Raw genomic sequence first — 27,993 nt, 5'->3', positions numbered from 1 at the left:
ATGTTAATTGTGAACATTGTAATTTTCTTCCTTTTTTTTTCAGATTATTGTCTTATATCTTTAGAGTGGAAAACACCTAAACGCTTGCCATCACGAGTTTCGAGTTCGTACATACATGAACCGACTTTTCTAAGAACTCAAGATTTGAGAAACTTAGGCAATAATTTAGCATTTATACCTTGCGCAAAGCTACTTTGAGCAAAATTTCGATGAAAGACTTCCTGTCCAATTTTGTAATCAACCGGCTTGGAACGCAAATTGTAAGTATTTTTAGATTTTATGTGAGCTTTCTTCAAATTATCAGATAATTTTTGCCGCGATAGAATTACTTTTGCTTCTTTTGGTGTAGTTGTTATTTCGGGATCTGCGAGTGCCTTTAAGTTTCTCATTATTTTGTAAGAAGATGCATGAACTACCATGTTTTGCCCAAATAGTGCAAAATAGGGTTGACAACCTATTGCATCATGTACATCCGAGCGTAAAGAACACGCTATGCTCGACAAGTGTATATCCCAGTCGTTTTGTTCCTTAGAGATGACTATTCTTAATTTGCTCAAAATATTTCGATTTACTCTTTCAGAATTATTAGCTTGTGGAGAGTATAAGGCCGTTTTTTGATGTTTAACACCGTATTTATTTAAAAAGGTTTGAAAATCTTTCGACACAAACTGCCGACCATTGTCTGAATGAACTATTTCCGGAGTTCCAAATTGGTGGAAGATGTCATTTTCTAAAAATTGAATAATTTTAGTGGAAGTTGCTTTCGATAGCGCTTTCAAGAAAATAAATTTAGTAAAGTGATCTAACACTATAAAAACGTAAACGTTACCACTCTTTGTCCTTGGATAAGGTCCTAACAAATCTATAAAAATTCGTTGCATCGGCCTTTCGGTCATAACCTGGTTTTTGATGGGAGCACGTAACGAAATGTTTGGGGCTTTTACCGTCTTACAAATTTCACATTCATTTACGAGATTTTTAATATCTGCGGCCATTTTAGGCCAAAAGTATTTTTCACGGATTCTTTCATAGGTTTTCGCGAAACCACTGTGTAAGGATAGTCTACTTCCGTGAGCTAACTCTACTACTTTCTGTGTAAGTGTTTCGGGTAACCAAAGCCTCCAGAGAGAATCTTCTTCACCTATTTCACCACTTCTAAAACGAATTCTTTTGTAAACATATTTACCGGAGACCACTACGTCTGGAAGTGCATCTTGTTCCGAGATAATATTTTCTCTTAATTTAGAATATTCTTCTGAATCGAAATCTTCTGCTTCCAAATCTACTTCATCCCCAATGCATGTCACAAAAATCTCATCAATGTTTTCATCTAATTCAAACCCTGTCGTTGAAATATCTTCCATATCCATTCGAGATAAGGTATCGGGCACTACGTTGAGAGATCCTTTTCGGTGTTCGATGCTGAAATCGAAGCCTTGCAGCTCCAAGCTCCACCTCGCCAACCTCCCACTCAAGTCTTTCAACGACATTAACCATTTCAGACTTGAGTGATCAGTTATCACTCGAAAAGGTAATCCCTCAACGTACGCTCGAAATTTCCTAATGCTTAAAACAGCAGCCAGACATTCCAATTCAGTAACTGTATAATTTTTTTGGGCTTTGTTGAGTTTTTTTGACATATAAGCAATGGGTTTTTCATTTTGATTCTCATCTAGTTGGAAGAGAACCCCTCCAATTCCTTCCGATGAAGCATCGCATTGTATTGTAAAGGGTTTCTTGAAATCTGGTTGGTTTAATACTGGTGCTGAAATAAGTGCTTCTTTTAGATTACTGAAAGCTTCTAATGCTTTTGTAGTTAGCTCAAACTTTTTCTTCTTCAGACAATCTGTTAAAGGGGCTGCTAGGTCAGAATAATTTTTTATAAAACGCCTATACCACCCAGTGAGTCCCAAGAATCTTCGAACCTGTCTTTGAGATTTAGGGATGGGGAAGTCCACCATTGCCTCAATCTTGTCAGGATTAGTCTTCAAAGTACCTTGGCCGACTATGTATCCAAGATACTTAATCTCCCGCATGCAGAACTTGCTCTTATCGAGGTTTATGGTTAGATTAGCCCGGCGCAAACAAGAAGCAACTTCAGTAAGGATGCTAATATGACTTTCAAAATCTTCTGTACAGATCAATAAGTCGTCTAGATACAGGAACACATTGTCTCTCAGATGCGATGGCAGAACCTTATCCAGCGTACGACACAAAGTCTGTGCCGCATTACTCAGTCCGAATGGCATGACTTTAAACTGGTAAAGCGGTTTCCCGGGGACTGCAAACGCAGTTTTAGGCCGAGAACTTTCTTCCAATGGAATCTGCCAATACGCGTCCTTGAGATCAATGCCCGAAATGAAATGCGTATCTTTTATACGACTTAAAAGACCATCGACGTGAGGCATTGGGTAAGCATCTTTTACCGTGACAGCATTGACTTTTCGAAAGTCTAAACACAAACGAACTTTGCCGGGTTTTCTAACCAAAACCAATGGGCAACACCACGGAGAATTACACTCCTCGATAACACCAAGTTCTAACATGCGGTCCAACTCCTTGTAAACTTCTTCCTGACGGACCGGGGACAATGGGTAATGTCGTGATTTAATAGGAACCGCTGTACCTGTGTCTATGGAATGTATACCTATATTAGTTTTCCCCAAACCTAACTCTACAAAGTTGGGAAACAATTTTTTTGTTGACTCTAGCTTTACTTTCTGTTCTGGAGTAAGATCTATAAGCTCTGCCTCTTCCTTAAAACTCGTTTGATTTTCGTTATCGTGTAAGTCGGCTTGAATTTCATTTATCTGTGGTAACAAATTGAACTCTTTCCAAAAATTCATCCCTAGATATAGTTTTTGGGTTAAATTTGGGATTAAATAATAAGAAATGAGCTTAGATACGCCATTATATTTGGTAGGAATATTACAATACCCTACAATATCGTGGGACTTGCCGTCCGCTGTACGTACGAGATTTTTGTATTGTTTTACTTCGACTCCAATTCTTTTCACTAAATCCCAACACCCGTTACCTAACACCGAGATAGATGCTCCACTATCTAACAACCCGAAATTAGCTTCATCCTTAAGTAGTACGTTAGCGTACATCCTACCATCTGTTTCTGAACAGATTATCGAGTCTACAATGAGTTTTTTTATTTTTCTTCGATTTCTATATCTACCTCTACACCTTTGTATTTTTTTATTTACTAAATTTTTTGTTCCCATAATTCTAGCACGGGCTTTTTCGTAATTTAGCTTGCGATCATGGAGAGACTTAAGTTCATACGTGTGCATGGGATGACTATGAAGCTCTTCTGATACTTCACGTTTCAAGATTTTTGTTGGAACTAACTCTTCGATTTTACTCCCTAATTCCTGACACTGCTGATCTGCTCCCGGTTGTTGTAGGGAGTCAATTTCTTCAGAGGTGAGATTTTTATTATTATTAATGTTATTTATTGTTTGGAAGGGCCTTGATTGGTTTTCGAGGGACGACTTTCCCAGCCCTTCTTCTCGTCCCGTCGAAAGTTTCCCGCATGTTTTCCACACTCAACTGTAGTTACGCCTTTTGCTCCACAAATGTAACAAAACAAGTTACGTGTGTGCGAAGGACAATATAAATAGGAGTGTCCCTTTTCGTCGCAATTATGGCAGCTATAACTTGGTGATGACCCTACCCTATTTTGATGCGAAAAGGCCGCAATTTCTTCACCTTCTAGGTCTGGTTGGTCTAGTTCTTCTTCAAAAGTTATTTCATGAACTTTTGGCGAAGAAACCCGTTTAGCCAGGTATCTTTCTGCTTCCCTTGCCTTATTTCTTACTTGTTCTAAGGTTTTTACATCGGCAGAAAGCAGAATCTCCCCCAACTTATCTCGAACATTACTTCGTATGACGTTTGCCAACTTCTTGTTGTCGAAAGGTTCTTTCATTCTATCATTGATAGTAATAATGGCATTATAAAATTCGTCAAAGGATTCTTTAGACCCCTGCTTCCGAGTAAGTAAACGCATATAAATATCTACATCACTTTCAGGTCTTCCAAACTCCTTCCGCATCTCAGATTTTACTTCTGCCAATTTCGCTTCCGGTTTTTTGCGCAAATATCTCCAAAACCAGACATTAGCACTGCCACTGAGTATTGTGTGAAACTTTGAAGTACTTTGCTTATCTGAGTATCTGGAAGAAGCTTGACACGTATCTACTTGGAATAGGAAATCCCCTACATTAGTTGTGCCATCGTAATTTATGTGCCATCTATCGAGACGGCATTTTTCAGAATCATCTGAGTTTGCTAACGACATTGCACCAAAATCTCCAGTCAAAGGAGACATGAAGTGGTGTCTAAATTGTTCAGATGCAGCCGGTTGCGGATTACTTCCCGCAAAATCAGTGGTACCCTGTGCATTTACAGGTTTGCTGAGTGCATCTATGCGTTTATTAACGCTTTCCATAAACTGTTTCATTTGTTCGAATACCCGCATTTGATTATCGATAAGACTTCTCTCGACCCTATCAGCAAAATCATCACGTTCAATGCTTCCTGTACCAGTGACTGTGTTGGAAGTCCCTGCCCCAGGTGGGACAGCCTGTACTGTCCGTGTAGGATCTATTCCATTCTCAAACGTTTTGTTTGCTAAGTCTACATCTGACTCTGTGCTTTGATTCACCTCAGAAGGTTCTACTGAACCCTCTGCATTCGACATGTCGGCGCTATACTCTGAAATAATTGAATTTAATTCTCTTGAAAAATCTACTGACTGATCTAAGTTAAATCTATCTATCGTGTTATTAAAACGACGTACAAAGCTTTCGAATCTCGCTTCAGATATTGCTCGAAGATTTCCCCAACTACTGCCAAGAAAACTTTTCCTTGGTCCGTTTTGGCTCATGCTTTTGAACCCCAAAAAGATAGTTCTAAACACCTTTCAATTTTTCGTATTGAGTAACCGAAAAGTTTATTCACCAACTCGAACCAATTCAAAATTGTATTTGTATTTTGTTTTAATGAATAGATATGTTTATAATTCAGTTATAAAGATATGTTTATGTATAAATAAATAAGAAAAAAAATCAAAATCTATTTTTAAATATATTTTGTTTAAAAAAATTTAATGTAAAAACCAAACGTTTTTATATTTGTTAAATTATTTCCTTTTCAGAAACTTTGCATTGATTACTAAAGAGATGAGGATGACGATGTATGAGAGGATTAAAATCTTAAGAATGAGAAGACACCGTAGTCCTGCGAGCCAAGATATACAAAATTAAAATAAACTATTGGTATGTATCTGAAACTAATGTTACAATTATTAATAATGAAATTAAATTCTTTTTCTTTCAATAGGACATCAACAGACGCTTCCCATCTGAAAAGACTCTAAAAAAAAGAATAAAAGAATTCTGAGAATTTGTGGGAAGGACTTCTGCAAACACTCCCGCATTGGCGAGTCTTCTTCCCACTTAAATCTCCAAGCAAGGGCTAAATTTGTTCGGCGTTACGAGTACCAAATCGATACTCACAGACTCGAAACCTTATACCTTCTTGTATATGGATATTTCTTTGGTTTCGTCTTTCTTGTTGCAACTCGATACCGAATGCTCTACATCCAGTCATAGGGACTCACAAGAACGACTCTACCCAGTTGTTCAAAAATCAAAACAAAATTAAAATTCAATTAAAAAATAAATATTAAAAAAAATCAAATTGAAGTGGCTCAGTAAAATATTAGCCTCACTATATTGTAATAGTGGGCTCCACGTTGCGGGCGCCATTTTGTAACGTATTATTTTAGGCTTTCGGTCAGTGCTGATATGCTAGTTCCCATTTTAGCTCGTCGGTGGGGTGGGTTGTTTGACCTTATTATACCTTACAAAAAAAAATTTAATCATATCAGACTTTAAGCATCTATAGGTGTTTGAAGATGCGCGAGAATCCTTCTTGGCCTCCCTACCATTGTCGTCGTACTCTCTTAGACGATCCCTTAACTAGGTATCTTCTCACTCCCAGAACATCATTCTCTCAAACTGCCCTCCTCATCTCTTTATAAAATTACTCTATTCACTCTTCATAGTGAGATTCTCAAAATCTTCATGAAAATAGATATATTATATTCATATTGGTTTTAAATAAGAAAAATTTATTACTTAAAGTTTTATTACATTTGTTTTATTTATGATTATAAGTTTGTGTTTTTAATTCGTTTAAAAATTCAAATGTAAATCAATATTTATAATAAAAAAATTAAAGTTTAAGTTTCTTAGTATAGATTTATAAGTTCAAGTTTTTTTTTTTAGTATAGATATATAAGTTTAAGTTTTAAGTAAGTTTATGTATTAATTTGCTTTATTATGCCACGGAATCACTTTCTTAAAATAATTGTTCTTCGCAATCTTATAAATACGTCTTCGATTTATTATATAGTTCTGGGATATAAAAATCCTCTTTAATTCAATTTTAATATTAATTAATTTATCATTGATCCCCACACAATATATACCCTTTTAACTCCCGCAATTATTATAATAAGTAGATATATATATATAAGTAAATAGGTATTTATGAAATCAATTTTAAAGAGAAAACTCACCCTTTATTTCCTTCTTAAGTGGCCACTGCTGAAGTAGGTGTTGATTTTTTGATTTTGAGGATTTCAACCCTCGTTCACTCACAAATTTCAAATTTTAATATTATATATATAACACTTTTAATTTCGTGAGTTACTTTACTTTAAGTACGGTTCGCGTACTGATAAAATTGTTCCAACACTTTTTTTTTGAAGTAACGCGGTGAGCAAAATTATGGCAAATTATCAGAAACACTACTTATTAAACAAAAAATCTTATTTTAAAAATTAAAAAAATATAAAAAAAATTAAAAAAAATAATTTTTGAATTGGTTCGGCTCGGGATTTGAACGTCGAACCTTCCCAGCTCGTTCGCATATATCGGAGCGTAAGACCTCTGAGCTATGTACTTGCTGAAGAATCGGTGGACTATTTTTAGTCGACAGGTATTATGTTTCGGTCGGTTTAAATTTAGTTGATTTCAACTTATGTATTTCCTTGTTATGTCACTGCCTAATTTTCCTGCTCGCCTGGTATTATTAGGGATATTCGGTGAGACTTTTCCGGGTTTTTCCGGAATGGAAATTTCTTGTCTAGCACCAGAGTAGAATAGATGACGGCTTTTATATTCAAGAACCGCCTATAATTTAAAAAAAAATTATTAATTAAACAAAAAAAATTCAAAAACTAAGGGTCAATTAATTTACCTTAAAACTTGAGTTCACAACTTATATATAAAAAGGATAGTTTAACTATCTTGCAATCTTAATTGTCTTAAATTTCTTTAAATTTCCTTAAATTTCTTTTCACACACGAGAAGTACCACTTTTGTGTTTTCGTAATGACGGTAATTTGTCGAATGTTTTTTCCTACCGTAAGATAGCGTTGAATATATTTAAAATAAAAAAGAAAGCTTCTTTTACTGAAATCATTGGACCTTCTCTTTGGGCATTTGTCGCAACAGTTGTTGCCGCAACTTCACTCACAGCAACATGGTTGCACAATTTATTGCTACATTGTTGCACTATCGAGTGCAACATGGTTGCAGTAGCGACTACAACATGAATCTATCGATTCTTTTAAAACAAAGTGCCTTCTTATGTATATTAGATACAATTTTTAAGATACAATAACTAAAACGGTTACAGGGCTAAGCTTGTTTTTGAAGACAAAATTCTCGAAAACAACGCTTATGAACCCACGTTCGATAATCGTCAATCTATCCATGAGGATACACTCAAAACCAAGTGATAAAAAAATTCAAGGAGTAAGTTATTAGTGATATTATTATTTTTTTTTTTTTTCAAACGTTAACATATAACCTACAATTAACTAAACAAATATAAACTAAACTCGATACGTCATTCAACCAAAAGAAACGAATGCTAGCAAATCACAAACGATGTTGTGTGACTTAAAATTTAACTGATTATATCTCCATCTTAACAACGTGGGAGCCGTACCTAACGCCCTAAAGTCTCTTGCCGGGCATTTCAGATAAGTCAAACAAACAAATTTTTAGTAGATGTTAATTGTGAACATTGTAATTTTCTTCCTTTTTTTTTCAGATTATTGTCTTATATCTTTAGAGTGGAAAACACCTAAACGCTTGCCATCACGAGTTTCGAGTTCGTACATACATGAACCGACTTTTCTAAGAACTCAAGATTTGAGAAACTTAGGCAATAATTTAGCATTTATACCTTGCGCAAAGCTACTTTGAGCAAAATTTCGATGAAAGACTTCCTGTCCAATTTTGTAATCAACCGGCTTGGAACGCAAATTGTAAGTATTTTTAGATTTTATGTGAGCTTTCTTCAAATTTTCAGATAATTTTTGCCGCGATAGAATTACTTTTGCTTCTTTTGGTGTAGTTGTTATTTCGGGATCTGCGAGTGCCTTTAAGTTTCTCATTATTTTGTAAGAAGATGCATGAACTACCATGTTTTGCCCAAATAGTGCAAAATAGGGTTGACAACCTATTGCATCATGTACATCCGAGCGTAAAGAACACGCTATGCTCGACAAGTGTATATCCCAGTCGTTTTGTTCCTTAGAGATGACTATTCTTAATTTGCTCAAAATATTTCGATTTACTCTTTCAGAATTATTAGCTTGTGGAGAGTATAAGGCCGTTTTTTGATGTTTAACACCGTATTTATTTAAAAAGGTTTGAAAATCTTTCGACACAAACTGCCGACCATTGTCTGAATGAACTATTTCCGGAGTTCCAAATTGGTGGAAGATGTCATTTTCTAAAAATTGAATAATTTTAGTGGAAGTTGCTTTCGATAGCGCTTTCAAGAAAATAAATTTAGTAAAGTGATCTAACACTATAAAAACGTAAACGTTACCACTCTTTGTCCTTGGATAAGGTCCTAACAAATCTATAAAAATTCGTTGCATCGGCCTTTCGGTCATAACCTGGTTTTTGATGGGAGCACGTAACGAAATGTTTGGGGCTTTTACCGTCTTACAAATTTCACATTCATTTACGAGATTTTTAATATCTGCGGCCATTTTAGGCCAAAAGTATTTTTCACGGATTCTTTCATAGGTTTTCGCGAAACCACTGTGTAAGGATAGTCTACTTCCGTGAGCTAACTCTACTACTTTCTGTGTAAGTGTTTCGGGTAACCAAAGCCTCCAGAGAGAATCTTCTTCACCTATTTCACCACTTCTAAAACGAATTCTTTTGTAAACATATTTACCGGAGACCACTACGTCTGGAAGTGCATCTTGTTCCGAGATAATATTTTCTCTTAATTTAGAATATTCTTCTGAATCGAAATCTTCTGCTTCCAAATCTACTTCATCCCCAATGCATGTCACAAAAATCTCATCAATGTTTTCATCTAATTCAAACCCTGTCGTTGAAATATCTTCCATATCCATTCGAGATAAGGTATCGGGCACTACGTTGAGAGATCCTTTTCGGTGTTCGATGCTGAAATCGAAGCCTTGCAGCTCCAAGCTCCACCTCGCCAACCTCCCACTCAAGTCTTTCAACGACATTAACCATTTCAGACTTGAGTGATCAGTTATCACTCGAAAAGGTAATCCCTCAACGTACGCTCGAAATTTCCTAATGCTTAAAACAGCAGCCAGACATTCCAATTCAGTAACTGTATAATTTTTTTGGGCTTTGTTGAGTTTTTTTGACATATAAGCAATGGGTTTTTCATTTTGATTCTCATCTAGTTGGAAGAGAACCCCTCCAATTCCTTCCGATGAAGCATCGCATTGTATTGTAAAGGGTTTCTTGAAATCTGGTTGGTTTAATACTGGTGCTGAAATAAGTGCTTCTTTTAGATTACTGAAAGCTTCTAATGCTTTTGTAGTTAGCTCAAACTTTTTCTTCTTCAGACAATCTGTTAAAGGGGCTGCTAGGTCAGAATAATTTTTTATAAAACGCCTATACCACCCAGTGAGTCCCAAGAATCTTCGAACCTGTCTTTGAGATTTAGGGATGGGGAAGTCCACCATTGCCTCAATCTTGTCAGGATTAGTCTTCAAAGTACCTTGGCCGACTATGTATCCAAGATACTTAATCTCCCGCATGCAGAACTTGCTCTTATCGAGGTTTATGGTTAGATTAGGCGCAAACAAGAAGCAACTTCAGTAAGGATGCTAATATGACTTTCAAAATCTTCTGTACAGATCAATAAGTCGTCTAGATACAGGAACACATTGTCTCTCAGATGCGATGGCAGAACCTTATCCAGCGTACGACACAAAGTCTGTGCCGCATTACTCAGTCCGAATGGCATGACTTTAAACTGGTAAAGCGGTTTCCCGGGGACTGCAAACGCAGTTTTAGGCCGAGAACTTTCTTCCAATGGAATCTGCCAATACGCGTCCTTGAGATCAATGCCCGAAATGAAATGCGTATCTTTTATACGACTTAAAAGACCATCGACGTGAGGCATTGGGTAAGCATCTTTTACCGTGACAGCATTGACTTTTCGAAAGTCTAAACACAAACGAACTTTGCCGGGTTTTCTAACCAAAACCAATGGGCAACACCACGGAGAATTACACTCCTCGATAACACCAAGTTCTAACATGCGGTCCAACTCCTTGTAAACTTCTTCCTGACGGACCGGGGACAATGGGTAATGTCGTGATTTAATAGGAACCGCTGTACCTGTGTCTATGGAATGTATACCTATATTAGTTTTCCCCAAACCTAACTCTACAAAGTTGGGAAACAATTTTTTTGTTGACTCTAGCTTTACTTTCTGTTCTGGAGTAAGATCTATAAGCTCTGCCTCTTCCTTAAAACTCGTTTGATTTTCGTTATCGTGTAAGTCGGCTTGAATTTCATTTATCTGTGGTAACAAATTGAACTCTTTCCAAAAATTCATCCCTAGATATAGTTTTTGGGTTAAATTTGGGATTAAATAATAAGAAATGAGCTTAGATACGCCATTATATTTGGTAGGAATATTACAATACCCTACAATATCGTGGGACTTGCCGTCCGCTGTACGTACGAGATTTTTGTATTGTTTTACTTCGACTCCAATTCTTTTCACTAAATCCCAACACCCGTTACCTAACACCGAGATAGATGCTCCACTATCTAACAACCCGAAATTAGCTTCATCCTTAAGTAGTACGTTAGCGTACATCCTACCATCTGTTTCTGAACAGATTATCGAGTCTACAATGAGTTTTTTTATTTTTCTTCGATTTCTATATCTACCTCTACACCTTTGTATTTTTTTATTTACTAAATTTTTTGTTCCCATAATTCTAGCACGGGCTTTTTCGTAATTTAGCTTGCGATCATGGAGAGACTTAAGTTCATACGTGTGCATGGGATGACTATGAAGCTCTTCTGATACTTCACGTTTCAAGATTTTTGTTGGAACTAACTCTTCGATTTTACTCCCTAATTCCTGACACTGCTGATCTGCTCCCGGTTGTTGTAGGGAGTCAATTTCTTCAGAGGTGAGATTTTTATTATTATTAATGTTATTTATTGTTTGGAAGGGCCTTGATTGGTTTTCGAGGGACGACTTTCCCAGCCCTTCTTCTCGTCCCGTCGAAAGTTTCCCGCATGTTTTCCACACTCAACTGTAGTTACGCCTTTTGCTCCACAAATGTAACAAAACAAGTTACGTGTGTGCGAAGGACAATATAAATAGGAGTGTCCCTTTTCGTCGCAATTATGGCAGCTATAACTTGGTGATGACCCTACCCTATTTTGATGCGAAAAGGCCGCAATTTCTTCACCTTCTAGGTCTGGTTGGTCTAGTTCTTCTTCAAAAGTTATTTCATGAACTTTTGGCGAAGAAACCCGTTTAGCCAGGTATCTTTCTGCTTCCCTTGCCTTATTTCTTACTTGTTCTAAGGTTTTTACATCGGCAGAAAGCAGAATCTCCCCCAACTTATCTCGAACATTACTTCGTATGACGTTTGCCAACTTCTTGTTGTCGAAAGGTTCTTTCATTCTATCATTGATAGTAATAATGGCATTATAAAATTCGTCAAAGGATTCTTTAGACCCCTGCTTCCGAGTAAGTAAACGCATATAAATATCTACATCACTTTCAGGTCTTCCAAACTCCTTCCGCATCTCAGATTTTACTTCTGCCAATTTCGCTTCCGGTTTTTTGCGCAAATATCTCCAAAACCAGACATTAGCACTGCCACTGAGTATTGTGTGAAACTTTGAAGTACTTTGCTTATCTGAGTATCTGGAAGAAGCTTGACACGTATCTACTTGGAATAGGAAATCCCCTACATTAGTTGTGCCATCGTAATTTATGTGCCATCTATCGAGACGGCATTTTTCAGAATCATCTGAGTTTGCTAACGACATTGCACCAAAATCTCCAGTCAAAGGAGACATGAAGTGGTGTCTAAATTGTTCAGATGCAGCCGGTTGCGGATTACTTCCCGCAAAATCAGTGGTACCCTGTGCATTTACAGGTTTGCTGAGTGCATCTATGCGTTTATTAACGCTTTCCATAAACTGTTTCATTTGTTCGAATACCCGCATTTGATTATCGATAAGACTTCTCTCGACCCTATCAGCAAAATCATCACGTTCAATGCTTCCTGTACCAGTGACTGTGTTGGAAGTCCCTGCCCCAGGTGGGACAGCCTGTACTGTCCGTGTAGGATCTATTCCATTCTCAAACGTTTTGTTTGCTAAGTCTACATCTGACTCTGTGCTTTGATTCACCTCAGAAGGTTCTACTGAACCCTCTGCATTCGACATGTCGGCGCTATACTCTGAAATAATTGAATTTAATTCTCTTGAAAAATCTACTGACTGATCTAAGTTAAATCTATCTATCGTGTTATTAAAACGACGTACAAAGCTTTCGAATCTCGCTTCAGATATTGCTCGAAGATTTCCCCAACTACTGCCAAGAAAACTTTTCCTTGGTCCGTTTTGGCTCATGCTTTTGAACCCCAAAAAGATAGTTCTAAACACCTTTCAATTTTTCGTATTGAGTAACCGAAAAGTTTATTCACCAACTCGAACCAATTCAAAATTGTATTTGTATTTTGTTTTAATGAATAGATATGTTTATAATTCAGTTATAAAGATATGTTTATGTATAAATAAATAAGAAAAAAAATCAAAATCTATTTTTAAATATATTTTGTTTAAAAAAATTTAATGTAAAAACCAAACGTTTTTATATTTGTTAAATTATTTCCTTTTCAGAAACTTTGCATTGATTACTAAAGAGATGAGGATGACGATGTATGAGAGGATTAAAATCTTAAGAATGAGAAGACACCGTAGTCCTGCGAGCCAAGATATACAAAATTAAAATAAACTATTGGTATGTATCTGAAACTAATGTTACAATTATTAATAATGAAATTAAATTCTTTTTCTTTCAATAGGACATCAACAGACGCTTCCCATCTGAAAAGACTCTAAAAAAAAGAATAAAAGAATTCTGAGAATTTGTGGGAAGGACTTCTGCAAACACTCCCGCATTGGCGAGTCTTCTTCCCACTTAAATCTCCAAGCAAGGGCTAAATTTGTTCGGCGTTACGAGTACCAAATCGATACTCACAGACTCGAAACCTTATACCTTCTTGTATATGGATATTTCTTTGGTTTCGTCTTTCTTGTTGCAACTCGATACCGAATGCTCTACATCCAGTCATAGGGACTCACAAGAACGACTCTACCCAGTTGTTCAAAAATCAAAACAAAATTAAAATTCAATTAAAAAATAAATATTAAAAAAAATCAAATTGAAGTGGCTCAGTAAAATATTAGCCTCACTATATTGTAATAGTGGGCTCCACGTTGCGGGCGCCATTTTGTAACGTATTATTTTAGGCTTTCGGTCAGTGCTGATATGCTAGTTCCCATTTTAGCTCGTCGGTGGGGTGGGTTGTTTGACCTTATTATACCTTACAAAAAAAAATTTAATCATATCAGACTTTAAGCATCTATAGGTGTTTGAAGATGCGCGAGAATCCTTCTTGGCCTCCCTACCATTGTCGTCGTACTCTCTTAGACGATCCCTTAACTAGGTATCTTCTCACTCCCAGAACATCATTCTCTCAAACTGCCCTCCTCATCTCTTTATAAAATTACTCTATTCACTCTTCATAGTGAGATTCTCAAAATCTTCATGAAAATAGATATATTATATTCATATTGGTTTTAAATAAGAAAAATTTATTACTTAAAGTTTTATTACATTTGTTTTATTTATGATTATAAGTTTGTGTTTTTAATTCGTTTAAAAATTCAAATGTAAATCAATATTTATAATAAAAAAATTAAAGTTTAAGTTTCTTAGTATAGATTTATAAGTTCAAGTTTTTTTTTTTAGTATAGATATATAAGTTTAAGTTTTAAGTAAGTTTATGTATTAATTTGCTTTATTATGCCACGGAATCACTTTCTTAAAATAATTGTTCTTCGCAATCTTATAAATACGTCTTCGATTTATTATATAGTTCTGGGATATAAAAATCCTCTTTAATTCAATTTTAATATTAATTAATTTATCATTGATCCCCACACAATATATACCCTTTTAACTCCCGCAATTATTATAATAAGTAGATATATATATATAAGTAAATAGGTATTTATGAAATCAATTTTAAAGAGAAAACTCACCCTTTATTTCCTTCTTAAGTGGCCACTGCTGAAGTAGGTGTTGATTTTTTGATTTTGAGGATTTCAACCCTCGTTCACTCACAAATTTCAAATTTTAATATTATATATATAACACTTTTAATTTCGTGAGTTACTTTACTTTAAGTACGGTTCGCGTACTGATAAAATTGTTCCAACACTTTTTTTTTGAAGTAACGCGGTGAGCAAAATTATGGCAAATTATCAGAAACACTACTTATTAAACAAAAAATCTTATTTTAAAAATTAAAAAAATATAAAAAAAATTAAAAAAAATAATTTTTGAATTGGTTCGGCTCGGGATTTGAACGTCGAACCTTCCCAGCTCGTTCGCATATATCGGAGCGTAAGACCTCTGAGCTATGTACTTGCTGAAGAATCGGTGGACTATTTTTAGTCGACAGGTATTATGTTTCGGTCGGTTTAAATTTAGTTGATTTCAACTTATGTATTTCCTTGTTATGTCACTGCCTAATTTTCCTGCTCGCCTGGTATTATTAGGGATATTCGGTGAGACTTTTCCGGGTTTTTCCGGAATGGAAATTTCTTGTCTAGCACCAGAGTAGAATAGATGACGGCTTTTATATTCAAGAACCGCCTATAATTTAAAAAAAAATTATTAATTAAACAAAAAAAATTCAAAAACTAAGGGTCAATTAATTTACCTTAAAACTTGAGTTCACAACTTATATATAAAAAGGATAGTTTAACTATCTTGCAATCTTAATTGTCTTAAATTTCTTTAAATTTCCTTAAATTTCTTTTCACACACGAGAAGTACCACTTTTGTGTTTTCGTAATGACGGTAATTTGTCGAATGTTTTTTCCTACCGTAAGATAGCGTTCAATATATTTAAAATAAAAAAGAAAGCTTCTTTTACTGAAATCATTGGACCTTCTCTTTGGGCATTTGTCGCAACAGTTGTTGCCGCAACTTCACTCACAGCAACATGGTTGCACAATTTATTGCTACATTGTTGCACTATCGAGTGCAACATGGTTGCAGTAGCGACTACAACATGAATCTATCGATTCTTTTAAAACAAAGTGCCTTCTTATGTATATTAGATACAATTTTTAAGATACAATAACTAAAACGGTTACAAGGGTTCTGTTGCCGGAACAAAAATATACTTTTCTGAAGGTTTTTGGTGTGCTGAACTCGAATCCGAAGTCAAAAAAATTCTAGCAGCTCCCGTTTTTGAGATATTACCGTTAGAAAATGCAAAAAAAACGTTTTTTTGAGTTTTTCGGACCTTATTCTATTGTATAAGGAAAATTGTTTGAGCATATTTAGTAACGGTTTCTATTTCCCATCTTTCGATACCTGTTTAAATCTTTTCAATATCTTATGTATTGCCTGAGATATCTTAAACTGAAGTCAGTGGGTTTGGCTTCATATATCATAAAGAAGATAATGACATTATAAAATTTTTAAAAATATCAAACAACTGAGGATATCTCGGGAAGTAAAAAAGATATCGGAGAGATTTAAACAGATTTAAAAAGGTGGTAAATAGTTCTTATAAAAACCGTTACTAAATATGCTCAAACAATTTTCCTTATATAAAAGAATAAGGTCCGAAGTGCTGCACTTTCTAACGGTAATATCTCAAAAACGGGAGCTGCTAGAATTTTTTTGACTTCGGATTCAAGTTCAGCATACCGAAAACCTTCAGAAAAGTATATTTTTGTTCCGGCAACAAAAAAAAAGTTTAATTTTGTAAACCAGTGTTATCATTACAGTAAAATAAAAAATCTGGTATTGGGCTTTTCCATAATTATGCTAATCAAAATTCGCCCAAAGTTTTGTAAAAAATGTCTGAAATAAATAAATACTTTTAAATAATAAATAACTTTAAAAAAAAGTACTTAACAATAATACTTAAAATTGTGTTAAATATCTATTTTGTCTTCTTTTTTTTAGGTTAGATTTGGATGCCTGCAAGAATCGTGTGCGCAAAGCAAGGAGCATGTTGGGTCAGCAAACTGTAAGTACCTTTATGCATGACGACAATTTATTAAAAACAACATGTGTGCGTTTGAATAAAACGAAATAATTCTGTATGATTCTCTTTCGCCATTACTTTTTACAATTTGCAACGATGCTGTCACAAATTCCCAGTCCCGAATCCTTCCTCTACATTATATTTTCTCTTTTTTGAATAACTTAACTTAAAGGGTAATAACACTTTGTAAGCACGAAATCGAGTGTCATTTTCATAAGCCTATAAAACAAAGGAGAAACATTATTTTCTTTTGGAGTTTGTTTAAGTATATCATTATAGGCTAATGTGAAAATTTTTAATGATGTGAAATTTTGTAAGTGGCGGCGTAGTTCAGGGTGATCGCAAAATCCTGTGCTCCCATCGGGCGACCAACTAACTCTAAGAAATGGCATTAGTTTGAAAAGATTCATTCGTTCCAAAAACAAAATTCGGTGAAAAAAGACCAAAAAATCAAATTCAGTTCTAGAAGGGTTAAAAAATTAAATAATATGGAAAAATTACCTAATAAAAAAAGTCGGATTTCTTAAGAAAAATATTTTTATTTCCGTTATTTATGGAATATTCTCAACAATGTTATACTATTTTGAAAAGAGAATTGAACACACCAACTTTTAAGGTAACTTGCCGAAATGTCGCAGTGCATTTTTTACACTACGGTTCATTGAATTAGGGTCATGTAAAATTTGTGTTTACTTAGTTGGAAATTTGCTTTAAAACTGATGTAGCTGAGTTAAAATTTTTGAATGCACTTGTTAGCAGGGTTATTCAAGGTTCCGTATCAAAAGAAAAAATTGAGAAAACTTAAGATTTGTAGTCACGGCACATGAAAGACCGTCACAGGGTGACCATTATTTCGATTTTTTTTTTCGAATGCCCATAACTTCCAAAATATATGTCTGCGATTTTTTAAATTATTTTTCTGATAACAGTCACCACCTAACCTATCAACCGTTTTCATTTCAACGTTGACTTTTGGGGCACCCTGTATGATAAAAGTTTTCTTACAAGACCTCACAAATATTGAGAAAAACGTAAACAAACCTAAACTTCTCCAAACCCAAAAGTAATATAAGCAGAGAATAATGCTGGATTTACATAAGTTTGCATGCAGAAAAGTAAGGGGGATAGATATAATACCTAAATCCGTACGTATGAAGGAGAGGCAATGATGAAGACGAACATGTTCGTCTTCGCCATAATCTTCCTATAATCTGCATTTGTGAAGATGTCTGCATTTTCATCTACTCTCTCTATCCAACATCTGTGGTTCTTAAATGCTGTGTCTCCTTTCAATGCAGATCTGGAAATGCAGACGTATGTAAATCCAGCATACAAATCATAAAGTTCAGTTCTTATGTGTAGTTCATTTGGTGCTTTTATCACTTTTACTAACACAGACTTTCTTACTAACACAAACTTTCCTTCTAAAAATCATAACTAAATGTCACCTAACTTTTTAGGACATCTGAACAATCAGAGTCTTTAAAAATTCGGAATATAAGTTAAAGTGACCTGCGTTGAACAATTATCGTAACAGAAAACAACAACAAACTCATTTGGCAGTTCTCACGAATCTTTTCTAACCCTTGACTCAAAAGCAAGAATAGAAAATCCTATTTTATACTGATCCAGACAGCTTCAATGAACTTTTGTGTTCGGAACGGTCCAGAACAACCTCGTTGAACACACATATTATTAATTCCCTTGGACCTCAACATAATGTCCTTGAGTCATTTGCATTGAGTTTGAACAATTGAACGGTCCAGAACAACCTCTTTGAACACACATATTATTAATTCCCTTGGACCTCAACATAATGTCCTTGAGTCATTTGCATTGAGTTTGAAAAATTCATTAATTCAGCTTGAAATACAAGATTTTTAAATAAATCAGAAGAGGCATTTTTTTCAAATTCTAATGCCCTTAAAATATAAAAATTTATATATTTTTTTTTTTTATTTTCTTGCCGCTTGGAATAACCACAGAAAGATGGTATTTCTCCAGAGGCTGCTTTGGAGCAGGTATAACTATAAAATATTCAGTTTAAAACTGGTTATTTCTATACGTTCTTTAACACAAACGCTTATATTCTTTTATATACCAAAATATTTATTTAAATTTAATTATAGGCTGAACGAGATTTACGCGTCGCGCAAGCTGAGTTCGACCGACAAGCTGAAATAACTAAACTTCTCTTGGAAGGCATTAGCACTTCTCAAGCCAGTCACTTGCGTCATTTACACTCGTTCGTTGAAACTCAAGTTCGATATTACTCACAGTGCGTCCAAGTAATGAATGATCTTCAAAACGATCTAGCAAGGTAAAAAATATAGTTGCATCATTTATAAACTTAAATTTGTTTAGAATGTGCTAGTAATGAGTATGGTAATTTTTATTTGTAAAAGCATATTCTTTGCCTTATTTTTATTTATTTATTTATTTTTTTATACTCTCTATATTATTTTCTCCTCATTTAAATTTTTTTTTTTTTCATTTCCAATTAGAAACATTATTACATAATTTATTATAAAACTTAAGAAAAAGACAAAAACAAACGAAAAACATCTTCCTTCCTTGGTTTGCAGCATGCGGCCACACACACCTCGCTTACGTATAAACAGCGAAGATGTAGATGGGCCTCCCACTGTCCATCCCAGCAGCGAACAAACCATATCCTCATTTCACAATCAAAATTCACATATATTAAACGACATGAATATCACCTATGACACAAGTGATATATCCATACTTTAAACTACATCTTAATACTCCGGTTCGGTTTTTGTCCTAATTGTTATTCGTGTTCGTAATTCTATTCTCTATCTTTATATCTCTTTGGTCAAATACAGTATACAGACAAATTACACATTATCTTGTCTTATTATATAGTATGTACTATTTTTTCTGTGTAAATGTTTTTCTTTGTAAATTCTATGTAGTTATTATTGTTATTATTATTATTATTACTAAAAATGCTTATACCATTTTAAAATATAATATCAATATATAAAAATTAATGCGCATGTTATTTAATCTTCTCACTTACAAAAACAAAAATTATTATAATAAAAAACATTTTTTTTAAATTCTGTTGAAGTGTGTATAAAAGTTGGAACTACATTTGAATAATTTGTAAATTAATAGTTTAGGATAAATATATTTATAAAAAATATTGTTGAATTATTAAAATGATTAAATAATATATTAAACACTAGCTGACCCGGCGGACTTCGTTCCCCCTTTTCCAAGTTTTATTTCCAATTTTTGATTTTGTAATGTGTTAACCTTTTCCCATTACACATAGGTACATACATATGTAAAACTGTTTAAAATATTAAACAAAGCAAATCATTTGTTTGACAGCTATTACAAATTTTTATCGGAATTTATTCAACCAATAAAGGTTATATAATTCACAAATATACAAAAACTGGCTCTGGTTTCACTTCTTATTTTTTTTTGCAAAAAGTGCCTAAATCGATGAATCCCGCCTGCCATTATAGAAAAATATGACTCATTCTCCCTTTCTTTTGTGAAACTGTTAATGATTTGTGTTTTGCACCAGAGGCCTGGAATTCCAACACCAAGAACGATCTTTTTACTTTTTTTTTGTTTAAACAACCTGTTTTCTTATGACGTTATCACGTAAAATTATCGTCCGTAAACCGACTATACAAACAACCATTGTTTTTGTTTTGTTGACTTTCGTTTTAACTTCCAAAATTTTTATTTGCGGAATGTAGCATCCACTTTCAACGCTCATTTTTAATCCACTTTAAAAATAGTATTCTCTCTCTTACATATTTTGGTTTCATTGAAGTTTGTATTTGTTCGTTTCTAAACCGTTACCGTGTGAGTAATGTTGGAGCCAGTAACCGAAACAATAGCAATAGGATAAAATCTTAAAAAAAAACGATTAAAAATGAAAAGATTTCGTCTTAATTCTATTCATACATACGTCGAAATATTTCTTTAAAAAAAATAAATCATTTGATTTTTATGCGGAAATTGTATTAATGGTAGTTGAAACAACTTAAACAGATTTTAAGATGCAGTCATAAATTTAATTGAGATATACTGATGGTAAACAATTTTCTTTGCGGGACTAACATTTTAAAGAGTTAATTCATGTTTGTTTTTATTACCCTTGAATATGAGCGATTTTGAACCCCAAATATTGAATTTGCTTATAACTTGACAACATACCAGGTCCAACTATAAAACAAAACCTGTCTCGAACGAACCTTATCACACACACACACACACACAAAATTTCATAAAAATCTATATCTACTGTCATTCGGACTTCAAATATGGAATTTAACTATAACTTGACAACAGCGACACCTACTGGGTCCATACCACACACACAAAATTTCACAAAAATCTCTCCAGTCTGGTCAAAATATGCAATTTTTCTAAAACTCGACAACAGCGCCACCTACCGAGTCCAGTTATAAAAAAAAACCTGTCTCGGACGGACCTTATCACATAAACAAAATTTCACAAAAAATCTGTTCAGTCGTTCGTTCAAAATATGAAATTTTTCTATAACTCGACATCAGCGCCACCTACCGGGTCCAATTATGAAACAAAACCTGTCTCGGATGGACCTTATCACATCCACCAAATTTCAGAAAAATCTCTCCAGGGGGCCAATTCTGGTTCTGTGAATAAGTGAAACGAAAAGCTTTTCACTTGTTCACTCATTTTATTCTCGTTCTGTGAAAAAATGAAAACAAACATCAAAAATATTCATATAAATATATATTTTTTTCACTAAATTATTTGTGATATCATAGGATGAGAATCGTTTTTCGTTTCAAATGAATCGAAAAAGTGAAAAGAGTGTTTGAAAGCTAAAATGAAAAAGTTTTTTTTTCGATTCACGTTTTCACAGAACCAAATTGGCCCCCAGTCTGGTCAAAATATGAAATTTTCCTAACTCGACAACAGCGCCACCTACCGGGTCCAATTATAAAAAAAACCTGTCTCGGACGGACCTTATCACATAAACAAAATTTCACAAAAATCTGTTCAGTCGTCGTTCAAAATATGAAAATATCCTAAAACTCGACAACAGCGCCACCTACCGGGTCCAATTTTGAAACAAAACCCGTCTCGGATAGACTTTATCACATACACAACATTTCATAAAAATCTGCCCAGTCTTTCGTTCAAAATATGCAATTTTCCTAAAATTCGACAACAGCGCCACCTACCGGGTCCAATTATAAAAAAAAACTGTCTCGGACGGACCTTATCACATAAACAAAATTTCACAAAAATCTGTTCAGTCGTTCGTTCAAAATATGAAATTATCCTAAAACTCGACAACAGCACCACCTACCGGGTCCAATTATAAAAAAAAACTTGTCTCGGACGTACCTTATCACATAAACAAAATTTCACAAAAATCTGTCCAGTCGTTCGTTCAAAATATACAATTTTCCTAAAGCTCGACTACAGCGCCACCTACCGGGTCCAATTATAAAACAATCCTGTCTCGGATGGACTTTATCACATACACAAAATTTCACAAAAATCTGTCCAGTCGTTCGTTCAGAATATGCAATTTTCCTACAACTCGACAACAGCGCCACCTACCGGGTCCAATTATGAAACAAAACCTGTCGCTGATGGACCTTATCACACCCACCAAATTTCAGAAAAATCTGTCCAGTCGTTTAGAAGGAGTAGGCTCACAAACAAACGCACAGGAGAATTATATATATAAGATAAAATATACATTTTTACATGTAGTTAGGTACTGCATTTTCAATCTGGTTCAATCACTTTTTTATCTTTTTCTTTATTTTTTTTTTTTTTAAGTTTATACTAAAATATTTCTAACCATGTAATCAATATACATAGAATACATATAGGCTGAATTCATTAACGCAGTGAAGCTTTAATCAAAAGTATTCTGGTGCAAACGTGGTGCTTTGTAGTTGAGGTAGTGTTTTCTTTGTGATGCAGAGATGCGTTTATGAATTCAACCATACATAACATACATTATGTATGTATAATTTTATTTTTTTTTTATGTTAAAATGTGTGAAAGAATTATTTTTTTTTTTAAATTTAATCTCTTGGCTGTAGTTGTTTTTCATTTAATTAGAGAAGAAATTGCCGTCGTACCTGAAAATAATAGCACTCTATTTGAAAATCTCCTTCACAAAATGAGTGCTGTTGTTTGTTTTGGTCCAATATATTCTGTTCAGAGTTTTATTGACATGATAGTTTAGAAAATTTAGAATCTCGAATTTCCAAAAATATATATGTACTCATATGAACAAAACAGAAAAAATTCCATTTCACTTTGTCCGAATTGTGATTTTCAAATACATAGTTTCGAGTTTTCCATGCTTGAAAATTTAACTATTTTTTGGATAAAATTCGAAGCATTTGAAGGCTTGAGAGATCAACAAGAAACCAGTTTAGCAGAAACTGGTAATAACTTTTGAAATTGCAAGCGGGTGTACCAATGTACATATTTCGAGTGAAAAGTTTTCTAGGTGGTATTTTCAATAAGTCAATATAAATATGTATATTTAAATATACCTCTAATTCTACATCCGTATCATAGAATTAGAGAATATATAACATGGATTGCTTGTTGCTATCTCTAATACATATTGTAAAGCGATATGCATTGATAGGGGACACTTGGTATGCTTATCCTCTTTTCCAAGTATCAACGTGATTTTTCTTTGGTCACAGGCAGCCATCAAATGAAAACGAAATTACCGAAACAATAAAAGCTTCACGTATGGAACTGCACAAGCTCTCCATTTTATATATTCTCTAAGATCATAGCACACTTTGAAAACTAGTTGCAGGTAAGGTAATAAAACAACTTTAGAAACCATTCTAAACCAAAAAGCCCTCTAAGTTTTTAATAACATACTTTGTATAAGTAAGTGGCAAATGAGAGCTTCAAGAAAAGTAAGAAATTTAACTTTAAAAATAAGGACAGTATTCATAATTATTTAATAAGTGCTGACTTTGTCTTTCGAGATATTCTAGGTGAATAACAGCTATGTATAATAGCCTCACAACGATCTGACAAAGTATAAACAAAACTCAATTAAAGTGCAATGTATTGTCAAATTTGTGTACTGAGAAATTATTTTCTATCGAAAAGAGAACAAATTTGTTCATAACCTCAAGGACTATACAAAAAGAAAGTGTGAGGATGGTTTAAGTATCCATCCTAACAATTGATATTTCTGAGCTTAGGTTTATCGTTATATTTCTTTTTACAATGTCAATAGTACATTTTTTTTCAACACTAAAGTTATAGAACATCAAATTTCCAACAGTTTGTTGTTTTTGTTTGGAAGTTTTTTTAGTCCAAAGTTAAGAAACTGAAAAAAGTACCTAGTCCAGTTAAAAATTATTAAATACTAGGTCTGTTTAATGAATCTGATCCGCACAGAAAAAATCCAAAAATTACAGGTTTGTGTGTTTCATGAAGGAAAACCTTGCCTTAAACTGTTCTACAAACTGTCATTTTGTGTTTCATGAAGTTTTCCAGCACAGATTAGTTCATAGAGGAAGGAATACCTAGAGAGCCGACTCGTACCCCCCTTACCTAAAACACCCGCAAATTTAATTTCAGATAATCTCTCTTATTTTTCTCTTGTTTTCCTATCTGTGAATATTGTTTTTAATTGTTTTGAGCTCAACTCCACAGTTGAATGTGTTGGTGCCATTTAAAATGCACGGGAAAACTAACACATATAAGCACTGTGGAGTTTTTCCTCTCATTGCAGCTTGTAGGGTGGAAGAGAAAAACCAACCGAAGTCGCGTCTCTAGGTATTCCTTCCTCTATGGATTAGTTCAAGTTTTTCTGCTCCTTCTTTTGAGGTAGAGCAAACGAGTGAGAAGTGTCAAACAGCAAATGATTTGTTTTATTCTTTCAAAAATATGTTTAAATAATTTCAAAATAATGGAAATTTGTTAAGAATCTTCTTAATATGAAGAAAAATACAAAATGTAAACAAATATTCTGATTAATTATAATTTATTTGAATGAAAAGTCATAACAAAAAAAATGTATTTTAATTTTAAGTTTCAAAACTGATGGGCAAAAGTCAACCCTATAAAATAGGAAGGTGTACTTTTCTGATCTTTTTTGTTCTGACAGTTTTCAAGAATTTGTACTGTTCTGATCTTTTCTGTTTCAGTTTTTCTTCATTAAACAGACCTACTATTATATAGGTACATATACAGTGGTGGACAAGAGTTTAGCACATTAATAAAAGAAAAAAATTAAATTATATTTACAAAACTTGTTTCTCTTTCAGTATTTTTATTTTTCTTTTACTAACATTTACACATATAATTATATTTTTCCAAAAAATAATCTTATATTTTTAATATCTGAAAAAAAAAAATTAATGCATTACTAAAAACATACTTTTTTTGTGTGGACATAAATTTAGCACATTTTAATAAAATTGCTTGTTTATGCTACTTACCGTTACTAAAACTATATTTTGTTTAATATTGTTTTGCAAATCCTTTGTTCTTTAAAACTGAATTGAGTTTTCTTGGAAAGCTCTCGAATAGAGCCTCACAGCGTGCGTCGCTTAGGGTTCAGTTATATCTATCAGTAAAATTCATCAGTAAAAATTGAAACATCAGGAATCTGAAATGTTTTACTGATTGCAATCAGTAAATTTAAGTCATTAAATTAGGTCATTTTCCTTTTTTTTTTCAAAAAATTCATCCCAAGATCTTAATTTAGGATTTTGAAATTTCAGCCTTTATGTAGTTGTTTTTACAATACCCAAAATCCGCATTGAGGGGCAAATATTCTTGCTTGTTTACTTACAACCGATTTTGAAAAATATATAATACAATTCGATTAATATTATCACTAATTTTGTTTTAGAAACTAATTTTTTACATACAAAAATATATCGATAATAAATTTAAAACTCGTTTCCTGAAAAAACAGTTTTTTTGAGTTATGACTGTTCAAGTAAATGAGCGCCATTTTTTATACAATGTTGTATGACTTAAGTCAAACAAACATTAAATTCAGGTTGAGAAAAGCAATCATTCAAATAAATGGAGAATTTTAAATTTTTCAATATGAAGTTCTTTGAAATCGGGGACAATCCTTATGATTCTTGAAAGTACTCTATTTTTGTAGCCACATGTTTTCTTAGTATGTACATAACAATTTTTTTGATTTTTATGCAATCATAACATATACATAACTGTGTCGCATAATCTAAAACGTAACAAATAATTTTTGTTATGAAAATCCAAAAATACAAGCCAGCTTCACTGTTCATCATTAATTTCATCTCGCAATCTAGTCTGGGAGGTCCCACTCGATATGTACCCATCAATTCAGGCAACAACTCAAAAGCCAATGAAGAAAACAATCGTAATCCTGACATGAATCCGGATCAAATGAAACGAGCCCGTGTCCTGTGCTCTTATGATGCAAATGACCATACCGAACTTAGTCTTACAGCAAATGAGGTATAATTTTTGTAAATTCTTTAGAATTTTATTTCGAAAATGTCATTTTTTTTTCTTTTAACTTAAGGTTATTTTTGTGACCGAATGTTCACCACAGCACAGTGAATACATGTATGGTAAACAAGGCTTAATGAAAGGTCTTGTGCCGCGGGCATTCCTTGAAATGCTTGATGATGTCAACGAAAACGAATAAAAGAACTATGAGATGATTAATCAACTAAATTATTATTTTAAATATTAATGTACCTTACTTAATAAGAAACGTATTATCAACTCTCGAAAATGTGTTCCACGTAAGTTTTTGCAAAAGCATTTGTTGTAATAAAATAATAAATGCCCACATATTTAAAAAAGGATATAAACAAAACATAAAAAAATAGATAAAAACGTTATGAAAATATATATTATGTTGTATCTATAAATTGTTGATTAATAACAAGAGATTTATATTTATTTGTATTTATTTGTTAAGAATTTTAACTCTTTAAAATTTTGTATTGGGCTTCCAAGACAACCTTGTTATAAATTGTTTTAATTTTGTTCCAATTATATAATGTAAAATCAGTTTTTTAATCAAAACAAAAATTTAAATATACTCTTAAAATTTTAAATAAAATTGCGATAAATGTATCTTTAAAGAATTATTACAAATGAATTCACTGTGTCGCATTAGTCACAATTTTTTTATAAACAACGCATACACCACAGTGACCCAACTTTATAATTATGTAATTGAATTCAATGATATGCAAAATGAAAAAAATATTCTGTTCGTAGGCAAAAATTTAACGTTTTTTTTTATAAGGAATTTAGCAAACACTTTTCATACGACATTCATAGAATAAAGAACACACGAAGGGATAGCATTTCAATATCCATTTCATTAATAAATCACGGGTCGAAACTAGCTTTCCCCAGGTGATGACCACTCGCTTCTATCTGGTTTCCAACAATTAAACGTGTTTAGTTTTGCCCGCTGGTGTCGCTGTTTGCATATAATTTATCATCCATCAGATAAACTTCACCTTGCTGGCAATAAAAACAAACTAATAAATTTATTAAAAATTGTCTAGAGTTCTCGAGAATTAAACTTTTCGAATTTCAAGATTATTAAATTTTGGACTCAAAATAAATAATTGGCAATTGCAATTTTGGATATTACTTAGCAAATTCATTTTTTAATCGAAACTGATTTATAGCTTTCTAATAGATTCTATTGCCAGAACTGGAGTAAATTGACCACCAGCTTTTGAACATGAGGTAACAAACATATACAAAAAAAAAATACAGAACCTCATCCTTTTTGGAAATCGGTTAAAAAAATAGCTTTCAGCTGTAAAACAAATGAAAAATAATTAGGACTTTATTATAAAATAAAAGTTGGAAAACTGTCTTCAAGCTAGATTTTAAAAACTATGTCACGTTAACTTACTATAGTTTCGTCCCATTGTAATAATTTTATTTAAACAGCAGGGAAATAGAGAAAAAACGCTAAATGTTTTTATTGATATTGTTAAATTGCGATTACAGTTAACTATTAACGTTTTTTGAAAACGATGATCGTTTTCTTTTTCAATTGATACTCCTACATCGTATCGTTCTTTGTTGTTGTTGCAAATGGTTTTTAACTGGAAATCCTTTTTTAAAGTCTAGTGAAGCCTAACGCAAGTAAAAATAAAATTAGGAAGAAATTAATCAATTAAAATAACCTAAATTATGTTTTTTTATTTTTATTTTCAAAATTATGTTATATAGCCGGATAATGTAGCGCAATT

General features: G+C 33.3%; 1 protein-coding gene across 4 annotated transcripts in view; it reads left to right on the top strand.

The window, feature by feature from the left end:
* Window positions 1-27,472, top strand: part of LOC129906568 (endophilin-B1) — a 36,438-nt gene extending 8,966 nt beyond the window's left edge. Inside the window, exons 3-7 of one of the 4 annotated variants that reach the window (XM_055982377.1) lie at window positions 16,633-16,696; window positions 18,700-18,735; window positions 18,844-19,034; window positions 26,050-26,218; window positions 26,286-27,472. In XM_055982377.1, the coding sequence (XP_055838352.1) occupies window positions 16,633-16,696; window positions 18,700-18,735; window positions 18,844-19,034; window positions 26,050-26,218; window positions 26,286-26,411 (586 nt within the window). In that variant the 3' untranslated portion in view covers window positions 26,412-27,472. Of the gene's footprint in view, window positions 1-16,632; window positions 16,697-18,699; window positions 18,736-18,843; window positions 19,035-19,299; window positions 19,817-26,049; window positions 26,219-26,285 lie in introns of those variants that run through there. The other 3 variants (XM_055982378.1, XM_055982379.1, XM_055982380.1) reach the window with 3 other exon arrangements.
* Window positions 27,473-27,993: the final 521 nt, after the last annotated feature.

The sequence above is a fragment of the Episyrphus balteatus genome, chromosome 1, assembly GCF_945859705.1.
Source record: "Episyrphus balteatus chromosome 1, idEpiBalt1.1, whole genome shotgun sequence".
Classification (NCBI taxonomy): Eukaryota; Metazoa; Arthropoda; class Insecta; order Diptera; family Syrphidae; genus Episyrphus; species Episyrphus balteatus.
This window is presented reverse-complemented; position numbering and strand designations above follow the sequence as displayed.